Here is a 17351-nt window from a genome sequence, read left to right as displayed (position 1 = left end):
TTACTTGTCTTCTGGTTTGTTGAAGCAATAGGTCAGACAACACTTGCCACAATAATGTCTGTCAAAGTGGCTGGCCATGAAAACTCCAGCACCACATTCATCTGAAGGGCACTCCCGACGAAGACAACTGATTTTGCCATTCTCATCCCCTTTGTGGTATTTCAGGACAGCCAGCTTAACCTTTCTCTTATGCTTATTCTTCTTGGGAGTGGTGTAAGACTTCTTCCTTTTCTTAGCACCACCACGAAGTCTCAACACAAGATGAAGAGTGGACTCCGCCGTTTGAATGTTGTAGTCAGGCCAAGTACATCCATCTTCCAATTGCTTCCCAGCAAAGATCAGTCTTTGCTGGTCAGGAGGAATTCCTTCCTTATCCTGGATCTTGGCCTTTACATTTTCTATCGTATCCGAAGGATCAACCTTGAGAGTGGTCTTCCCCGTGAAGGTTTTCACGAAAATCTACATCTTGGCAGCGACTCCACCACAGATGGCGGATCAGAAAGGAAAAACCTAAATTTTTGCTTTTGAGAGAGACCTATGGCACATTTATAAAGCTGTGACCAACAACTTACCTTATTTCTACAGTTTTCTCAATTGTATTAAGTTTGTGAATCTCAATTTATCTCCAGAATCTGCATTTTCATTTTTTCACTTACTCATATTCTTATGAAATAAGAACAATATGCAATTCTAGGTGTGGATTAAGGGGATAAGGATCCTTTTTCTTAGTTAAAGGGTTCAAATACTGTTTTGAACAGTGCCAGCTTTTCCTTATTGCCAGCCCCTCTGGGCATCCCATCCCCAATTCATCTTCCAGTACTAACAGGGCCTCTTGTCCTAGCAGCCTGCCCACATTTCTAAGGTCTCCCCAGTGACTCCCTGGCCTTGGTGTTGGCTGCACCTTCTGATAGAACCACATGCGTTCCACCTCAGCTGGCCAGCCTGGTTACTTAGATCATTGGGTACAAAATGGCCCTTCCAAGGAGCAGGTGTTAACGACTTCCGCTTTCAGGAGCCCTTGGTGTTCCCCATTATCTAGAACCCTTAGGTCTACCTCCTCCTACTTATTCTCCTTGCCCTGGAAGCTACTTTCCAGAAGCCAATTTTTTTTTTTTTTTTTTTTGAGCTGAACTGCACAGATTATAGCTGCTACTGTAATTAGTCAAGGAAGAGCAAAAGTCGGCTCTCCGGCACAGACTTTTTCTCTCAAGCCAAACCAGCTTAAAAGGGGAAAACGGTCTACAGAATGAAATGGATTCCCATTTTCTCGTGCCTGCCTGCCTTCCCCCTACATTCTAGCGTTACTCCTGTTTCTAGCATACTTGAAGGGAAGATGAATCCCTGGCAGTATTTCCCTCCTCATTCCACATACCCTTCTTTGAATGCCTCAGCTCATATGTTGGGGCTCCATCTCTCCTGAGACTCACTCAGCTTGGTGTCCGTCATCTTGGGTATTCCTATGTAGATTCGTCTTATGGGCTCAGATTCTGGATTCTCAACTGAAGGCAGGAAGCCAGATTCTCCAGGTCCCTATAGGCCCTACAGGGACCTGTAGGGTCAACAGGCTGGCTGGGGACCTCAGGAATGTGTGTGGCTGCCTGCCTCCCTGGCAGGCGGGGGAAGGGTGCAAGGCCCAATGCTCTGAACCACAGGAAAATGCTCATAACCAGTAGCAACATCTTCCTAGAAGTGAGTGTGAAACTGAGAAATTGCTCAGAGTAGGTTTCGTCCACAGCCGTTTTAGGATTATAGACCAATCTTGGCCAGTATTTTTTCTGTGTCTTAACTTTTAGATTCTTTTGTTAAACCAACAAGCTGAAATTTTGGCCCTGTGGGGATTCATGTCATAGGCTCTAGCTGCTCTTTGGCCACGGCCTTCATAAATGATTCAATAATCCTTTTGTCTATCCTCCAGCCCCAGATTAAGACCATAGCAAGGGAAGAATTTGAGGTCAGCACCAACCAAGTCTGAATTAAAGCTGTTATATTTCCTCTGGAGGCATTTTGCCTCAGGCCTGGGCTATTTGCAGCATTAAATTTTGGGCTCAGAACACCACAGGAGAAAGGTTTGTGTAGTGTTATAAAGGTTTGTGTAGTGTGTAGTTTGGGCCTACCTCGCTATTTCTGGGCCAGCCAGACTGCTGATATTCACATTAGAACATACCTGAACCCCTCTGCTAAATGCTAGAGCCCTGCTCCCCTGTGTAGGTCAGATTTTCAGCCCCTGGGTTTTAGGACAGAACATCTTGCCATGCCCTGGGGGTAGTGAAGGAAGTCAAACCTCAGATCCTGAGACTGGGAACCTCTGGCTTAGAGGATGGCCTTCAAAAGTCCACCTCTATGAGAAACCTCAAGCCCTGTAGTTGGATATTGACTCTTTTAGCCAACTTTTGTGGAAACTGCCTTTGAATGAGCCACTACAGAAGCGAAGGTGATGTGAGGGTGATGTGAAGGTGATGTCCCCAGCCACCCAAGACAAACCAGATGTCTCTCAAAAGCAGCTGGGGTTCCCAGTACAGACCCTGCAAAGGTGAATCAAACCCTTTTTCTCACTGGGTTTCCTTTCCAAATTCATTTGCTTTTCATTTTCCAAGAACTGTAAACTCTGGCTATTTTCTATGTTCTCGGGGCCCCTGTGTAGACAACAAAGCTTGATTTCAGAGCAGACATAGGCCAAGAAACCATGGCATTGAGTGTGCTGAGTCCAGACAAATGATATTTATATACACATCCAAATTTGAAGAGAAAATGTATTTCTTTAGGTTTCAAAAACTGTAAAATAAATAAAGCAAAAATAAAAACCTGTTGTAAAGTTAAAAGAAAAGAACAATATGCAAGATGGAGAAACTGAAAAAATTGAACTGTTGGTTGGCACACAGCTCCACCAAGCTTTGGCTCAAAGTATTTGCTTGTCAGCTGATATATAAAAGTCCCAAACTGGAATTTTAAAAGCACTTTAGGAATGAGAATATGTAATGAGGTTGTGCAAAATTCAGTGCACTAAAGGCAGAGTTAGCTGGTTTAATTATCAAGTAATTATTTTATGTTCATTTTATTAACTGAGAATTTGTTATAAGTGCAATATTTTCTATCTCTATAACCATCAAGTAGCATTATAATAACTATGTCAGGTTTTAAGAACGAGTAGCTGAACTTTGAATTTCTGGTTTAACTAGAAATGTAACCACATCAAAACTGGTAGCCAGCACTATCTGACTTGTCCAAGGAATGTGCTGAATTTGCGCAACTTTTGTCTTCTGAATTTTTCCAAGTAATTCCAGAAACTAAATAGTTCTTGGATGTGGAGTACCTAGATAAATACTATTTTAGAAAAACTGTTCAGAGTTCAATTGTTCATAGACTTGTTCAGAGACTAAAGAAAATTAAGCAGCGAATCTGCAGGAAATTTAATAATAACAGTTTCAGCTTCTAATCATAACAGATTTGTCCTGATTTTCAGGGGATAAGAAGTTTCCTGTTAATTGAATTTTTGACAAATTGAAACTTACCCAGAAAACTATTTTCTTTCCACTCTATTGAAAATATTTCTAGTCTACATCAGTTCTCTTTTTAGTCTTTAGAAAGCACAGGATAGTGAACATAATAGGAAATGTTTGGTGTTTGAACATACCCCAGTGCCTCAGGACTTGTCAATCTGAAAGCCACTTTAAATTTGCAAAACTGTTGTAGAATCAGAGATTGATTGAGCCTAACAGGTGCTGTGACTAGAACTTTCCATGGAAGTCAGTTTTGTCTCCAAGTGTATTTGGTTTTTAAAAAAATAGAATGGGGAAAGGCCAGTTAAGAATCTCTGTAAAGCCCTAGCCGACTTGGCTCAGTGGATAGAGCGTCAGCCTGCCGACTCAAGGGTCCCAGGTTCAATTCCGGCCAAGGGCACATGCCTGGGTTGCCGGCTCAATCCCCAGCGGGGGTCCTGCAGGAGGCAGCCGATCAATGATTCTCTCTCATTATTGATGTTTCTATCTCTCTCTCCTTCTCCCTTCCTCTCTGAAATCAATAAAGAAAAATACTTTAAAAAAAAAAAGAACCTCTGTAAAATTGGGTTTTTCTTTTTAACAAAAACACAAGAGAACAAATCCACTTGTATTTACTTTTCAGTAAGTTTAAATCCTTTAGGGGTACAGTACTACAAGGATTCTGGGACCAATGACCTTAGCAGGAAAGTTGCTTCGGAATTTGGCACGAACCATGCCACTGTTTCCATGAGCACGAGTTACCTTTCCCCAGATGACTCTGGTTTTGTTCGGTTTGCCACTGGGAGTCACTGCGTTATTCTTTGCTTTGTACCCATAAGCACATCTTTTGCCTAGATAGAAAGGAAGAGCAATGTACTTTCTCTGGTTCTGGTTATAGCCAGCAAAAGTTGCCTCGGACCACAGCCTTCCAGACACGTTTATTGTTATAGAAGTCCTGTTCCCTGCAGGCCTCCACTGCCTCTAAAATGGTGGAAACAGTCAAACTGGGTTTTGATTCATCGATTCATTTAGCACTTACTATCTGGCAGGTTCTATACTAAATGTTGAGGATGAAGACACAGACAAGATATTGTCCCTGTATTCAACAGGCATTTTGAAGTTGTTTGTGTTATTGTTATGTTATTACTATATTTCCAAGTACTTGTGCTCCTAATTTACTAATTTGAAGCAGAAGTATGGATGGAAGACAATGGAATTGGAGTGATAGTGGGGAATGAAAAATTTTCTTAGACGTAGGCAAGAAGAAAATGTCAACCATTGCTCTCTTGTTAATGGGATTATGGGGTAGGGATTTCTTCGTACTTTCATGTGCTTTCCAAACTTTCTGGGAAAGTTTGTCCAGATAAAATCATTCCAAAATATTTAAAATTGGAAAATAAATTTATTTTAAAAAACGTGCCCAGCCGGCGTGGCTCAATGGCTGAGCATTGACCTACGAACCAGGAGGTCACAGCTCGATTCTCCGTCAGGGCACTTGCCCGGGTGGTGGGCTCAATCCCCAGTAGGGCATGTGTTATCTATCTCTTCCTCTCCCTTCCTCTCCGAAATCAAGAAAAATATATTAAAAAACAACAACAAAATATACATATATATTAAACCACAACAACTACAAAAAACGTGACAGACAAAATCTACAACTAATGAGATAAAGTACCTAAAGTGTTTAGCACAATGGCTGGCACATAGTATGTGCTTAATGACATTGACTACTATTGCTAATATTATTTTAATTATTGCTATAAGTTGGTTCTCTTTGGTTGCAAGGAACATAGCACCTATTGCAGGAAACAGAAAGGGCATTGACGAGGTCACTGAATACAGAGGAAGAAACAGAGATTTTTAGAATGAGGGGTGGGGGCGGTAGAAGAGGGTAAAGGGGGCATAAATGGTGATGGAAGGAAACTTGATTTGGGGTGGTGAACACGCAATACAATATACAGATGACGTATTATAGAATTGTACACCTGAAACCTATATAATTTTATTAACCAACATCACCCCAATAAATTCAATTAAAAAAAAAGAATATTGACACAGGAGGGAGATCAGTCTTTACAATGTGAAAACTCTATACTCCATTGATAGGATTTCACACACCCAGATCTCATCTAAAGCAGAATAGAGCTGAATGTGCCAGAGGCATAGAAGAAGAGATAGTATCTTGGAGAAAGGATGCAGGTGTCATGGAAGGAGAAGGAAAGCAAGGGAAGGGCTAAAGGGGAGGATGTTTTTTCTTTGCTGGCTGAGAGAGGGAGGGGGATGATAGCCAGGTAGAGCAGCTAAGTGAGTCTAGATGGAAGGACCCCTGCCCATTGAGGGCTGGTGAGGTTGATATGAAGAGTAGAGGAACCCTTTCTAAACTTTTATTCCCTGTGATTCTGAGTTAAGAGATCTGACATTAACTTGAACCACACTTGAAGCAAGGCACTACGGTGTTCATTCTGCTAGAATATAAGTTCTGTGGCCCTAGCCAGTTCAGCTCAGTGGATAGAGCGTTGGCCTGCAGACTGAAGGGCCCTAAGTTCAATTCTGGTCAAGGGCACATGTCGGGGTTGCAGGCTCAATCCCCAGTGTGGGGCATGTGGGAGGCAGCCTATCAATGATTCTCTCTCATCACTGATGTTTCTATCTCTCTTTCCCTCTCTCTTCCTCTCTGAAATCAATAAAAAGTATATATATTTTAAAAAGAATATAAGCTCTGTGTAGGCAGGGATCTTTGTTTATTTTGTTCACTGATGTATCCCACATGCTTGGAAAAATGCCCGGCATCTATAGGCACTCAATAAATATTTGTTCAGCCCTGGCCGGTTTGGCTCAGTGGATAGAGCGTCGGCTTGCGGACTGAAGGGTCCCAGGTTCGATTCCGGTCAAGGGCATGTGCCTTGGCTGCGGGCACATCCCCAGTGGGGGGTGTGCAGGAGGCAGCTGATTGATGTTTCTCTCTCACCGATGTTTCTAACTCTCTGTCCCTCTCCCTTCCTCTCTGTAAAAAATCAATAAAAAATATATTTTAAATAAAAATAAATAAATAAATATTTGTTCAATTGGATAAAAAGATTCTGGACTCTGTGTATATGCTTGACTGGCTGACAGTGATGGTTATTTAATATTGGACTGTACCACTCCTGCCTTCCCTATTCAATGCATAGTGCTGGTGCTTCATTAGAGATGAACCAAATCATTTGTCAAGTGACGTGCATAAAAAGAGGAGATACTTTAAGGGCCACAATTAATAGTATTAGATGTTAATGGCTATTATCCTGAATTCCATTCCAGATATAGAAGGAATTAAGGTCAACAATGGAGTAGCAGATATCAAGCTATATTACCAAGCCACGGTACTGGCACAAGAACAGACATAAAGACCAATAGAACAGAACAGAGAACCCAGAAATCGACCCAAGCCATTATGCTCAATTAGTATTTGACAAAGGAGGCAAGAACATACAATGGACAGTCTCTTCAATAAATGGTGCTGGGAAATTTGGTCAGATACGTGCAAAAAAAATGAAACTAGATCACCAACTTACACCATACATGAAAACAAACTCAAAATGGCTAAAGGACTTAAATGTAAGACAGGAAACCATAAAAACCCTACAAGACTCCATAGGCAGCAAAATAGCAGACATAAGTCGTAGCAATATCTTTACAGACACAACTCCTAAGGCAATGGAGACTAAGGAGAAAATAAACAAATGGGACTACATCAGAATAAAAAGCTCTGCACCGCAAAAGAAACCACCAACAAAACAACAAGAACGCCCACTGCATGGGTGAACATATTTGCCAATGATATTTCCAATAAGTGTTTAATCTCCAAAATTTACAGAGAACTCATACAATTTAACAAAAGAAAGGTAAATGATCCAATCAAAAAATGGGCAAAGGATCTAAATAGATACTTTTCAAAAGATGACATACAGAAGGCCCAGAGACATATGAAAATATGCTCAAAGTCACTAATCATCTGAGAGATACAAATCAAAACAACAATGAGATACCATCTCACACCTGTCAGAATGGCAATCATCAACAAATCAACAAACTACAAGTGCTGGCGAGGATTCGGAGAAAAAGGAACCCTCATGCATTGCTAGTGGGACTGGAGACTGGTGCAGCCACTGTGGAAAACAGTATGGAATTTCCTCAAAAAGTTAAAATGGAACTCCCATTTGACCCAGTAATCCTACTTCTAGGAATATAGCCCAAGAAACCAGAAACACCAATCGGAAAGGATATATGCACCCCTATGTTCATAGCAGCACAATTTACAATAGCTAAGATTTGGAAACAGCCCAAGTGCCCATCAGCAGATGAGTGGATTAAAAAACTATGGTACATCTACACAATGGAGTACTATCCTACCTAATAAAAGAGTAATATGCAAATTAACCACCACTCTGCTACACCCACAAGCCATGCCCACCAGCCATGCCCACCAGCCAATCAGAACGAGTATGCAAATAAACCCAACCAAGATGGCTACAGCCACAGAGAGCAGGAGGGAGGCTTGGGATTCCCAGGCAATGGAGGAAGCCAAGCTTTCCACCTGCCCTTCTCGGCCTAAGCCTCCACTCAAGGCTACAAAGTTTCAATTATAGAAGGTAAACAAATCCAAACAGAAATGGTGGCAGCCACGGAGCTGGAAAGAGTGGGAGGCTAGGGTTGCCCCTGGCAATGGAAGAAGCAAAGCTTTCCGCACAACCTGGCTGGCCCAGGCCTCCACTCCAGGCTACAAAGTTTCAATTATAGAAGATACATGAACCCCAACAGAAATGGCTGCCAGCCACGGAGTGAGCAGGAGGCTTGGCTCCGCTCCAGGCTACAAAGTTTCAATTGTAGAAGGTAAATAAATACAGATACCAGGGCCTCCGCTTGAGTCGCTGGGGGGCATAGCCGGCCTGCAAACCACCACAGGCCCCTTGCTCAGGCTGCCCCACACCCCAAGGGAACCCCCACCCTGATCCGGGACACCCTTCAGGGCAAACCAGCTGGCCCCCACCCATGCACCAGGCCTCTATCCTATCTAATAAAAGAGTAATATGCAGATTGACCATCACTCCAACACACAATATGGCTGCCCCCATGTGGTCAAAGATCCTGCCCCTATGTGGACACAAGATGGCCACCACAAGATGGAGGGCAGTTGGGAGTCACCAGGCCTGCAAGGGAGGGCAGTTGGAGGCGATCAACCCTGCAGGGGAGGGCAGTTAGGGGTGACCAGGCCAGCAGAGGAGGGAAGTTGGGGGCAAACAGGCTGGCAGGGGAGCAGTTAGACATCAATCAGGCTGGCATGAGAGTGGTTAGGGGGTGATCAGGCTGGCAGGCAGAAGCAGTTAGGGGCAATCAGGAAAGCAGGCAGGTGAGCAGTTGGGAGCCAGCAGTCCTGGATTGTGAGAGGGATGTTTGACTGCCTGTTAAGGCCCGATCCCATGGATTGGGCCTAAACGGGCAGTTGGACATCCCTCTAGGGGTCCCAGATTGGAGAGGGTGCGGCTGGGCTGAGGGACACTCCCCCACCCCCGTGCACGAATTTCGTGCACCGGGCCCTAGTGCTGCTATAAAAAAGAAGGAACTTTTACCATTTGCAACAGCATGGATGGAACTGGAGAGAATTAAGCTAAGCAAAATAAGCCAGTAAGAGAAAGATAAACATCACATGATATCACTCATATGTGGGATATAATCAACATAATTTGATGAACAAGAATAGATCCAGAGACAAATGGCGGGGGGTGGGGGAGTTGGAGAGCAACCAAAGGACTTATATAAATGCATATTAGCATAACCAATGGACACAGACACTGGGGCGGTGGGGTCTTGCCCGGGGTGGGAATGGCTGGTGGCGGGGGGGGGGGGGGGGTGGTAAATTGGGGAAAAAGGAGACTTATGTAAAACTTTAGACAATAAAAAAAATGGAGTAGAGTTAGATTTTTAAAAATATTATTAAAGCCTGGCTGGTGTGGCTCAATGGTTGAGTGTCGACCCACAAACCAGAAGGTCTTGGTTCGATTCCCAGGTTGCAGGCTCGATTACCAGTGTGGCATGCAGGAGGAGGCAGCCAATCAATGATTCTCTCTCATCATTGATGTTTCTATCTCTCTTTCCCTCTCCCTTACCCTCCGAAATCAATAAAAACGTATTTTTTATTTTTTATTAAGGTATTATATGTGTACATATCTTACCATTGTCCCCCCTACACCACACCCATACATGCCCTCACCCCCCAGAGTTTTGCGTCCATTGGTTATGCTTATATGCATGCATACAAGTCCTTCGGTTAAAAGTTTTTAAAATATAGAATCTGCTGCTTTTCCCCCCCTTTTTCCAGTATTTATCCAATTGTGTCAACTTGAAAATGGATTGGCTCAAGGTAAGACTCAGGAGAAATGGGAGAATGTTACACAAAAAATGTTTTAATAAAAATATCATTGCTTTAATTATGCATAACAATATAAAATGCATACAAAATAAATAGCTTATTATATTTGAATATGAAACTACATAGGCAGGATTAAGACTATTTTATTATTCAGTCAACTGATCTGTTTTAAGGTTTGAGGATATCACTGGGACTTTTGAAATTCTAAGAAATTGTGGAGTTTTAGAAAGTTTCCCAACAAAATTCCTTATGCCAACGACTTACAAGGTTATTTCAATGAAATAGTTATTTTACTATTTATTCATAATGTATCCCTCAACTCACAAAAGGATGAGACATGGTCTGCTGAAGGCTTAGCTAGAAAATAATCACCTCTTATTATGGACACCAATGGCTTTGTTACTGAGTTGAATGTGTCTATCCTGTCTCTCAGGATACATTTTCTCACCAGAGCTCTTTCCGTCTTGAAAGGATTCTTTAGCTCTTCCCACCAGTTTACTAGTTATCTCCATACATATATGCGGTGGATAAAACTTGGACTGAGGCTGGGAGCCTGTGGGGCGTGCAGGAGGCAGCATGTCCCCTACTGGGATCGAGCCAGCAACCTAGGCAAGTGCCCTGACCAGAAATTGAACCATGACCTCCTGGTTCATAGATCAATGCTCAACCACTGAGCTACGGCAGCTAGGCTCAATAAAAATATATTAAAAATTTTTTTTTAACCACAACAGATTAAGACTACTTTCCCTATCCACTCTGACTACCGCTCCTTAGCAGTTCCCTCATTTTAGGAGGCATTGGAGTGTCCTTAGGCATTTTGGGGAGCTGGCTGAGGGAAAGTTGAATTTGGCACATTTAGTTTGGATTTAGTGGAGTATATTTATGTAGTTTTCAAGCATTTTTCATGAATAGTTAAGTTATTGCCAGTTGTCCTAGTGCTTCTAGGACTCTCCTACTGAAAACTGTTAATGAATGTTGACAATGCAGAGTATTTAAGGTTTGTCACAGCACAAGAGATCTTCAGATGCCTTGTAATCTTGTACCTCATACATGAAAGCAACTTGATAGGCAATTTCCCAAATTTGATGATGATCCTAACAATTTATGTGATGCTACTAAAACAAGTTTCAGAGCCAAAAATAACTTTAAAAACTAGCAATAGGAAAAAAAAAATTGAATAACCAGATTAGAGAAGACTTATTTTATTCTCTGTACAGAGAATAATATAACAAACCCAATGTCATGTGAAAAGGTGATCAAAGATCACCATTTTTTTTTGAATATGAAAATATGTAGAGACTCATTCATTTAGCTATCTAATCCACAAATACTTATTATCTGCCTACTGTATTTTCAAAAATGGTGCTAGGAGCTGGGAATAGAACAGTGAATAGACATAGATAGTCCCTGACATTGAGATATTCACAGTCTAAGGCAGAGCAGGCCCCTAACAAGGAATCATATCAATATTTATGTATTTACTAGTGGCTCGATGCACGAATAAAGATTCATGCAAGAATGGGCTTTCGTTTCCCTGGCTGCCAGTACTGCCTTCGCTCTGGCCGGAGCAGCCTTTCTGCCTTCCCACACTGCCCAGAGGCCCCGAGCAGCTGGGGTGGTGTGGAACACCTGTGTCGTTGCCATGGCAACGATGCAAGCATCCCGCCCCGTCCCCCCCCCTGCCTGTCCGCTCGGGCCTGCATATGCAAATTAACCTGCCGGCTTTGTTGGGCTAATTTGCATACTCACTCCTGATTGGCTGGTGGGCATCACAAAGGTACAGTCAATTAGCATGTTACTCTTTTATTAGGTAGATTATTAGGATAATTGTGATAAAAGAGACCTGTAAGGTGCTCTGAGAGCTAACCTAAGTCTGGGTTTTAGGGAAGGTTTCCTTGTAAAAAAAATAAGCAAGCATATGTAAACTGGAGGAGTAATTAGACTGAAGGGCAAGGAAGAATATTCTACTCAGGGGGAACAAGAGCTCTAGGTAGAAGGTACTTATTGACCTCAAAGAACCAAAAGAATGCCAGTGTAGCTAGCTTACCCTAAGCAGTGGAAAGGTGGTGAATAAGTCCAGCAGATGAGTTTTCTTGTTTTAAAAGTTCATATAAATTAAATTTAGAATATACAACATATATGCTTTTGTATAAGGTTTCTTTAGCTGAGCATAATGTTCTTGAATTTCATCCATCCTATTGCATGCATTTGTAGGTGTTTGTTGTTGAACATTATTAAATTGTAAGTGTATACCACAATTTATTTATCCATTCACCTGCTGATGGACATTGGGGTTATTTCCAGGTTTTGGTCACTATGAATAGAGCTGCTACGAACGTTCTTATATAAGAGATGTGAGATTTTTAGTTCACTGTTACTCCCCCTTCACCGTACTACAGAAGCAAGAATATGCTCTGTGTTGCACAGAAGTTTTAATAAAAGTGCAAAGAACAGCTCAATACCCACTTGATCCTTTGTTGGCCTCATGAAGGCACTTGGGTTCTAGCATCTACAGATAAGAAGAGCTGGGTCAGGTAATTCAACACAGACACAGCAGCAGCCTGGCCTGAGTTTCAAATCACCAGCATCTGATACATGAACCAGACTTTGAGATGAAGAATGTCTAGGTAGGGAAGTGTTCTTGCTGATGCTTAGAGGTGGGGCACCGATCTTTTCCACACCCTTCAGTGTAAACCAGAATCTGTAACTACCTAAGGGACTCTTTATCCCCTGCCAAATGTTCTTAATCCCACTGCCCCTTGTCCCTTTCCTCTTTCCCCCAAGGGACTGACCTGATGGCAGCGATCTGTAACTCTAGCTTTACTGGAGAAGCCCTGGTACTGTTAGTGGATCTGCACACTCAGCAGATGCAGTCACAGAGTGAAAACAACTCCTGTGCTGAGGCCTGCCAGGGAACGTCAACTGCAATTCCCCTATGCGCCTCTGTCCGATTATTCCAATTTCAGTCACTGTATCTGTGACTTTAAATTGAAGTACAACACTGGACAAGCCGGACAGTATGACGAATATCAGTCCTTAGTCTGGCCAGTGAGCCAGAGCTCTGACAAGGGGACTGACGGCTTTTGAGATGGCGGTCTCCTCTCTGTCCTGGGCTCCTTGTGATTACCATGAGCCAAGATGGGCCTGCGATGGGCAGGAGCAAGAAGTAAAATTTTGTTTAAGCCATGGGGTAAAAAAAAAAAGAATATCAGTTTTCAGTGAATTTTTATTTCTGGAGGTAAAAAAGGATAGTATTTTGAAGCATTTTTATTTTTGTCTGAGAAGAGACATCTTTCTTGCAGGAATTTTCTTTCCAGGGAGGATTTCTATTTTACTGTACGTTCTTTCTGTTTTTGCTATGTTTTATACTCTGTTTCTTCTTTATTTTATATACTTTTGTTTTTCTCAAAGTAAACACCCCCATCCCAGCCTCCTAGATAATTCATTCTTTTCACACATTTAACGAATGCTTCCTATCCCATCATTTTCTCTATTCTCTAGATTTCTTTCAAATGGATCTTTCTGTGCTATTGGCAGGGTTTTTGCTTTCAGCCTTTCCTTCTTAGCCTCTAACTACCACACTTGAGTATGTACAGTAAGTAATAAGGACAGATTTTTTTCTGGTAGTATTATGAACTGATAACTGGGAAAATCTCCCTATAAAACATCTAGAAGTGCTGGATAAGCTACAAGAAACACTCTTTTAAAAGAAGACCTGATAAACGCCCTAGCTGGTTTGGCTCAGTGGATAGAGCGTAGGCCTGCGGACTGAAAGGTCCCGGGTTCAATTCCGGTCAAGGGCATATGCCTGGGTTTCGGGCTCGATCCCCAGTAGGGGGCGTGCCGGAGGCATCTAATCAATGATTCTCATCATTGATGTTTCTATCTCTCTCTCCTTTCCTCTCTAAAATCAATAAAAATAAAAATAAAGAAGACCTGATAATAAATAAATAAATAAATAAATAAATAAATAAATAAATAAAAGAAGACCTGAGCCTGACCGGCATGGCTCAGTGGTTGAGTGCCGGCCTATGAACCAGGAAGTCACTGTTTGATTCCCGGTCAAGGCACATTCCTGGGTTGCTGGCTCCTGGTGTGGGGCTTGCAGGAGGCAGCCAATCAATGATCCTCTCTCATCATTGATGCTTCTATCTCTCTCTCCCTCCCTTCCTCTCTGAAATCGATATACATATATAAAGAAGAGCTGAACCAGCAAGAATGTAGGTGTAGCCCTAACTGGTTTGGCTCAGTGGATAGAGGGTCTGCCTTCGGACTGGACTGAAGGGTCCCAGGCTGGTCAAGGGCATGTATCTTAGTATCAGGCACAACCCCAGTAGGGAGTGTGCAGGAGGCAGCTGAATCGATGTTTCTCTCTCACTGATGTTTCTAAATCCCTCTTCCTCTGCCTTCCTCTCTGTAAAAAAATCAATGAAATATATTTTAAAAAAAGAAAAAGAATGTAGGTGTAGATGAACATGCTCCCAGGAACAAGCTGTAATTACAACTGAAATATAGAATGGCTTCCTGAATAATCAACAGAAAACTCACAGGAGAGAACCCTGATACCCAAGGACTGAAAGTGGAGACCGCATAGAGACTGGTAGGAGGGGCAGAGGTGCAAAAGGACTGGCCGGGCTCCCAGATGGCAACTGAAGTCCTGGAGAGATATCTCAGCTGTGTGTGTGTGTGTGTGGGGGGGGGGGGGGGGGGGGTTCCACTGAGAACTCTGGGATCTAATCCCGAAGCTGGGCTCCCCAGCAGAGAGCACCAAACTGAGGAGGATACCCACATAACATCTAGCTGTGAAAAGCAGTGGGGTGCTGTCTGCCAGGGAGTGGCAGCTGAAAGTTTGGGCAACTTCTTAAAGGGCCAATGCACAAAAATTCCCCGTGTAGCCACCCACCTTGTGCTCTGGCAGAGGGAGGGTGAAGTGGACTGGAGCTGTGAGAGCAGAACCCAGGGCTGGGGACTCAGGGGATAGAGCTCAGAAGGCAGACACCCCAACTTTCCTAGGCTGAGTCATTCCCTCACGTAGCAGAGGACATCTTTCCCACATAGACACTTGCCTTCCCTGGGGGGGGAAGACAGTCGACACACCCTATTGGAAAACACCTTGCCTTGAGGCCACTTAAGAGATTAGAAGTAACAATTAGCCCCCAGACAGAAGCAACTACCCCACCCTGTTGAAAAAAAACTCTTGCCACACCTGAGGACGATTGCCTGGGGGCAATTCAATTGGAATCCCATTAGTCTATACACTGAGGTGGTCTCTGGAGGCTTTGAGTCTATGTCTGATCCAATTAGTCAGAAACAGCCTTTAACACTGTCCTGCACTAGAGATTGAGAGGTGCAGAGGATCTACCTAATACATAGTCACAAACCCAAACAGACAACCAAAATGAGGAAACAAAGAAACAACCCTCAAATGAAAGAACTATCGAATTCTCCAGAAGAAGAGATAAATGAAGCAGAGATAAGAAATTTATCTGAAACAGAGTTCAGAGTAATGATGTTAAAAATGTTCAACAGTATGAAAAAAGATATAGTAACTATGAAAAAAGAACAGTCTGAGATAACGAATGACATAACACAAATAAAGAACACATTGGAAGGAATACACAGCAGATTAGGGGAAGCTGAGGATCGAATCAGTGAATTAGAAGACAGAGTTGAAAATATCACTCAATTAGAGAACCAAAAAGAAAAAAAAAAACAATTAAAAAACAGGAAGATAGCTTAAGAGAGCTGTGGGACAATATGAAACATAACAATATTAGAATAGTAGGTGTGCCAGAAGAGGGAGAAAGGAATAGAGAAGGTGTTTGAAGAAATAATGGTAGAAAACTTCCCTAACCTGGTAAAGGAAAAAGTCACACAAGTTCAAGAGGCACAGAGAACCCCAACCAAGAAGAACACAAACAGACCCATGGCCAGACTCATCATAATTAAAATGCCAAAAATTAAAGACAAAGAGAGAATCTTAAAGGCAGCAAGAGAAAAGAAAACTGTTATCTACAAAGGAGTTCCCATAAGGCTGATTCCTGATTTCTCATCAGAAACTCTATAGGCCAGAAGGGAATGGCATGAAGTACTCAAGGTAATGGAAAGCAAGGATCTGAGACCAAGATTACTATATCCAGCAAGACTATCATTCAAAATAGATGGTCAAAAAAAGAGCTTCCCAGACAAAAAAAAAGGGTAAAGGAGTTCACCACCACCAAGCCAGCATTACAAGAAATGATGAAACATGGCAAAGTGCTGTGATGGAGCCTAAAAAGAGAAAATGGATCATCTGTGTACTTTCTTTTGTTGTCATTTGTCAGTAAAATGATAACACAGAAATAAAGAAGTATCACTCTAGGTGTACACCTAGCCACATGAATATTTTTTGTAATTTTTGAAGTGTGAATATTACAGACTAAATGTAAAACAATAAAATATATGTAAAATAAAGTATAATCACTTGTGTTACTACTAAATCTTTAAAAAAAGGAAAAAAAATAATGTAGGTGTAATAGACTGTGTAATGGCCACAAATTTTCCCCGTGCCAGTATGCACACCTCTCTGCAGTGCGACTTTACTGCTGCTTGTCTCAAAAGATAGTCTCTTCCCTCACCCTTTAAACCTGGACTGCCCTGGTATTCTGACACCAACTGGTGTGCTGAAATATAATTCAATTCTAATGCTAACCATCGGGCATCACTGTCAGAATCCATAGGTTAAAGGGCATGATCTCCAACAAGGCTGCTTCACTTCAGATGCCAGCCACCTGCACTTCTGACCAACAAGCTACAAAGATGGAGGGCTCCTATGACCAATCCCCCTTAGATTCAGTAATTCATTAGTATGACTCATGGAATTCTATGACTCATGGAAAGCACTATACTTAGAATAACAGTTTTGTTATAAAGGATATAAGTCAGGGCCAGCCGAATGAAGAGACACATAGGACGAATGCAGGGCTTCTATGCTCTCTCTCCGTGTGTGTAGAATCAGGTTGTATCATCCTTTTGGCACATCAATGTATTCACTAACCTGAAAGCTCGACTGAGCTGGGGGGTCCAGAGTTTTGATTAGGGTTTCATTACACAGCCATGATTAACTGAATCATTGACTATATGATTAAACTCAATGTCCAGCTCTTCTTCCCTTGTTGGAGATTGGACTCACTGAAAGCCCCAACCCTCCCTTTAATCACACAGTTGGTCTTTCTGGCGACCAACCCTATCCTGAATCATTTTTCTCACAGCATAAACTTAAGTGTTATCCAACGGCATTCTTATTACTCAGGAAATGCCAGTGATTTAAAGTCTGTCTCCCAGTGGTTAGAATGACTTTATTGTGACTGACACTAGGCCTGAAGAAAACCTTAGTTTCTACTTCATATCTTTGGAACACCGCCCTAAGACTGCCATGTAAGGAAGTTGGTGTAGCTTAGTAGAGGATAAGAGGCTATGTAGTCAAGAAC

At 42.3% G+C, this 17351-nt stretch overlaps 1 protein-coding gene across 1 annotated transcript in view; it reads right to left on the bottom strand.

The window, feature by feature from the left end:
- Positions 1-17351, bottom strand: part of LOC307094936 (ubiquitin-ribosomal protein eS31 fusion protein-like) — a gene marked incomplete at both ends in the record, with an annotated part of 44919 nt that continues 27568 nt past the window's right edge. The window contains 2 exons of the mRNA XM_079764131.1: positions 1-459; positions 2522-2633. Coding sequence (XP_079620257.1) covers positions 1-459; positions 2522-2633 — 571 coding nt within the window. The remainder of the gene's footprint in view (positions 460-2521; positions 2634-17351) is intronic.

The sequence above is a fragment of the Cnephaeus nilssonii genome (assembly GCF_951640355.1).
Source record: "Cnephaeus nilssonii genome assembly, chromosome: 1".
In the NCBI taxonomy this organism is placed as follows: Eukaryota; Metazoa; Chordata; class Mammalia; order Chiroptera; family Vespertilionidae; genus Cnephaeus; species Cnephaeus nilssonii.
Note: the sequence above shows the minus strand (reverse complement) of the source record. Positions and strands in the feature narration are given on the sequence as shown.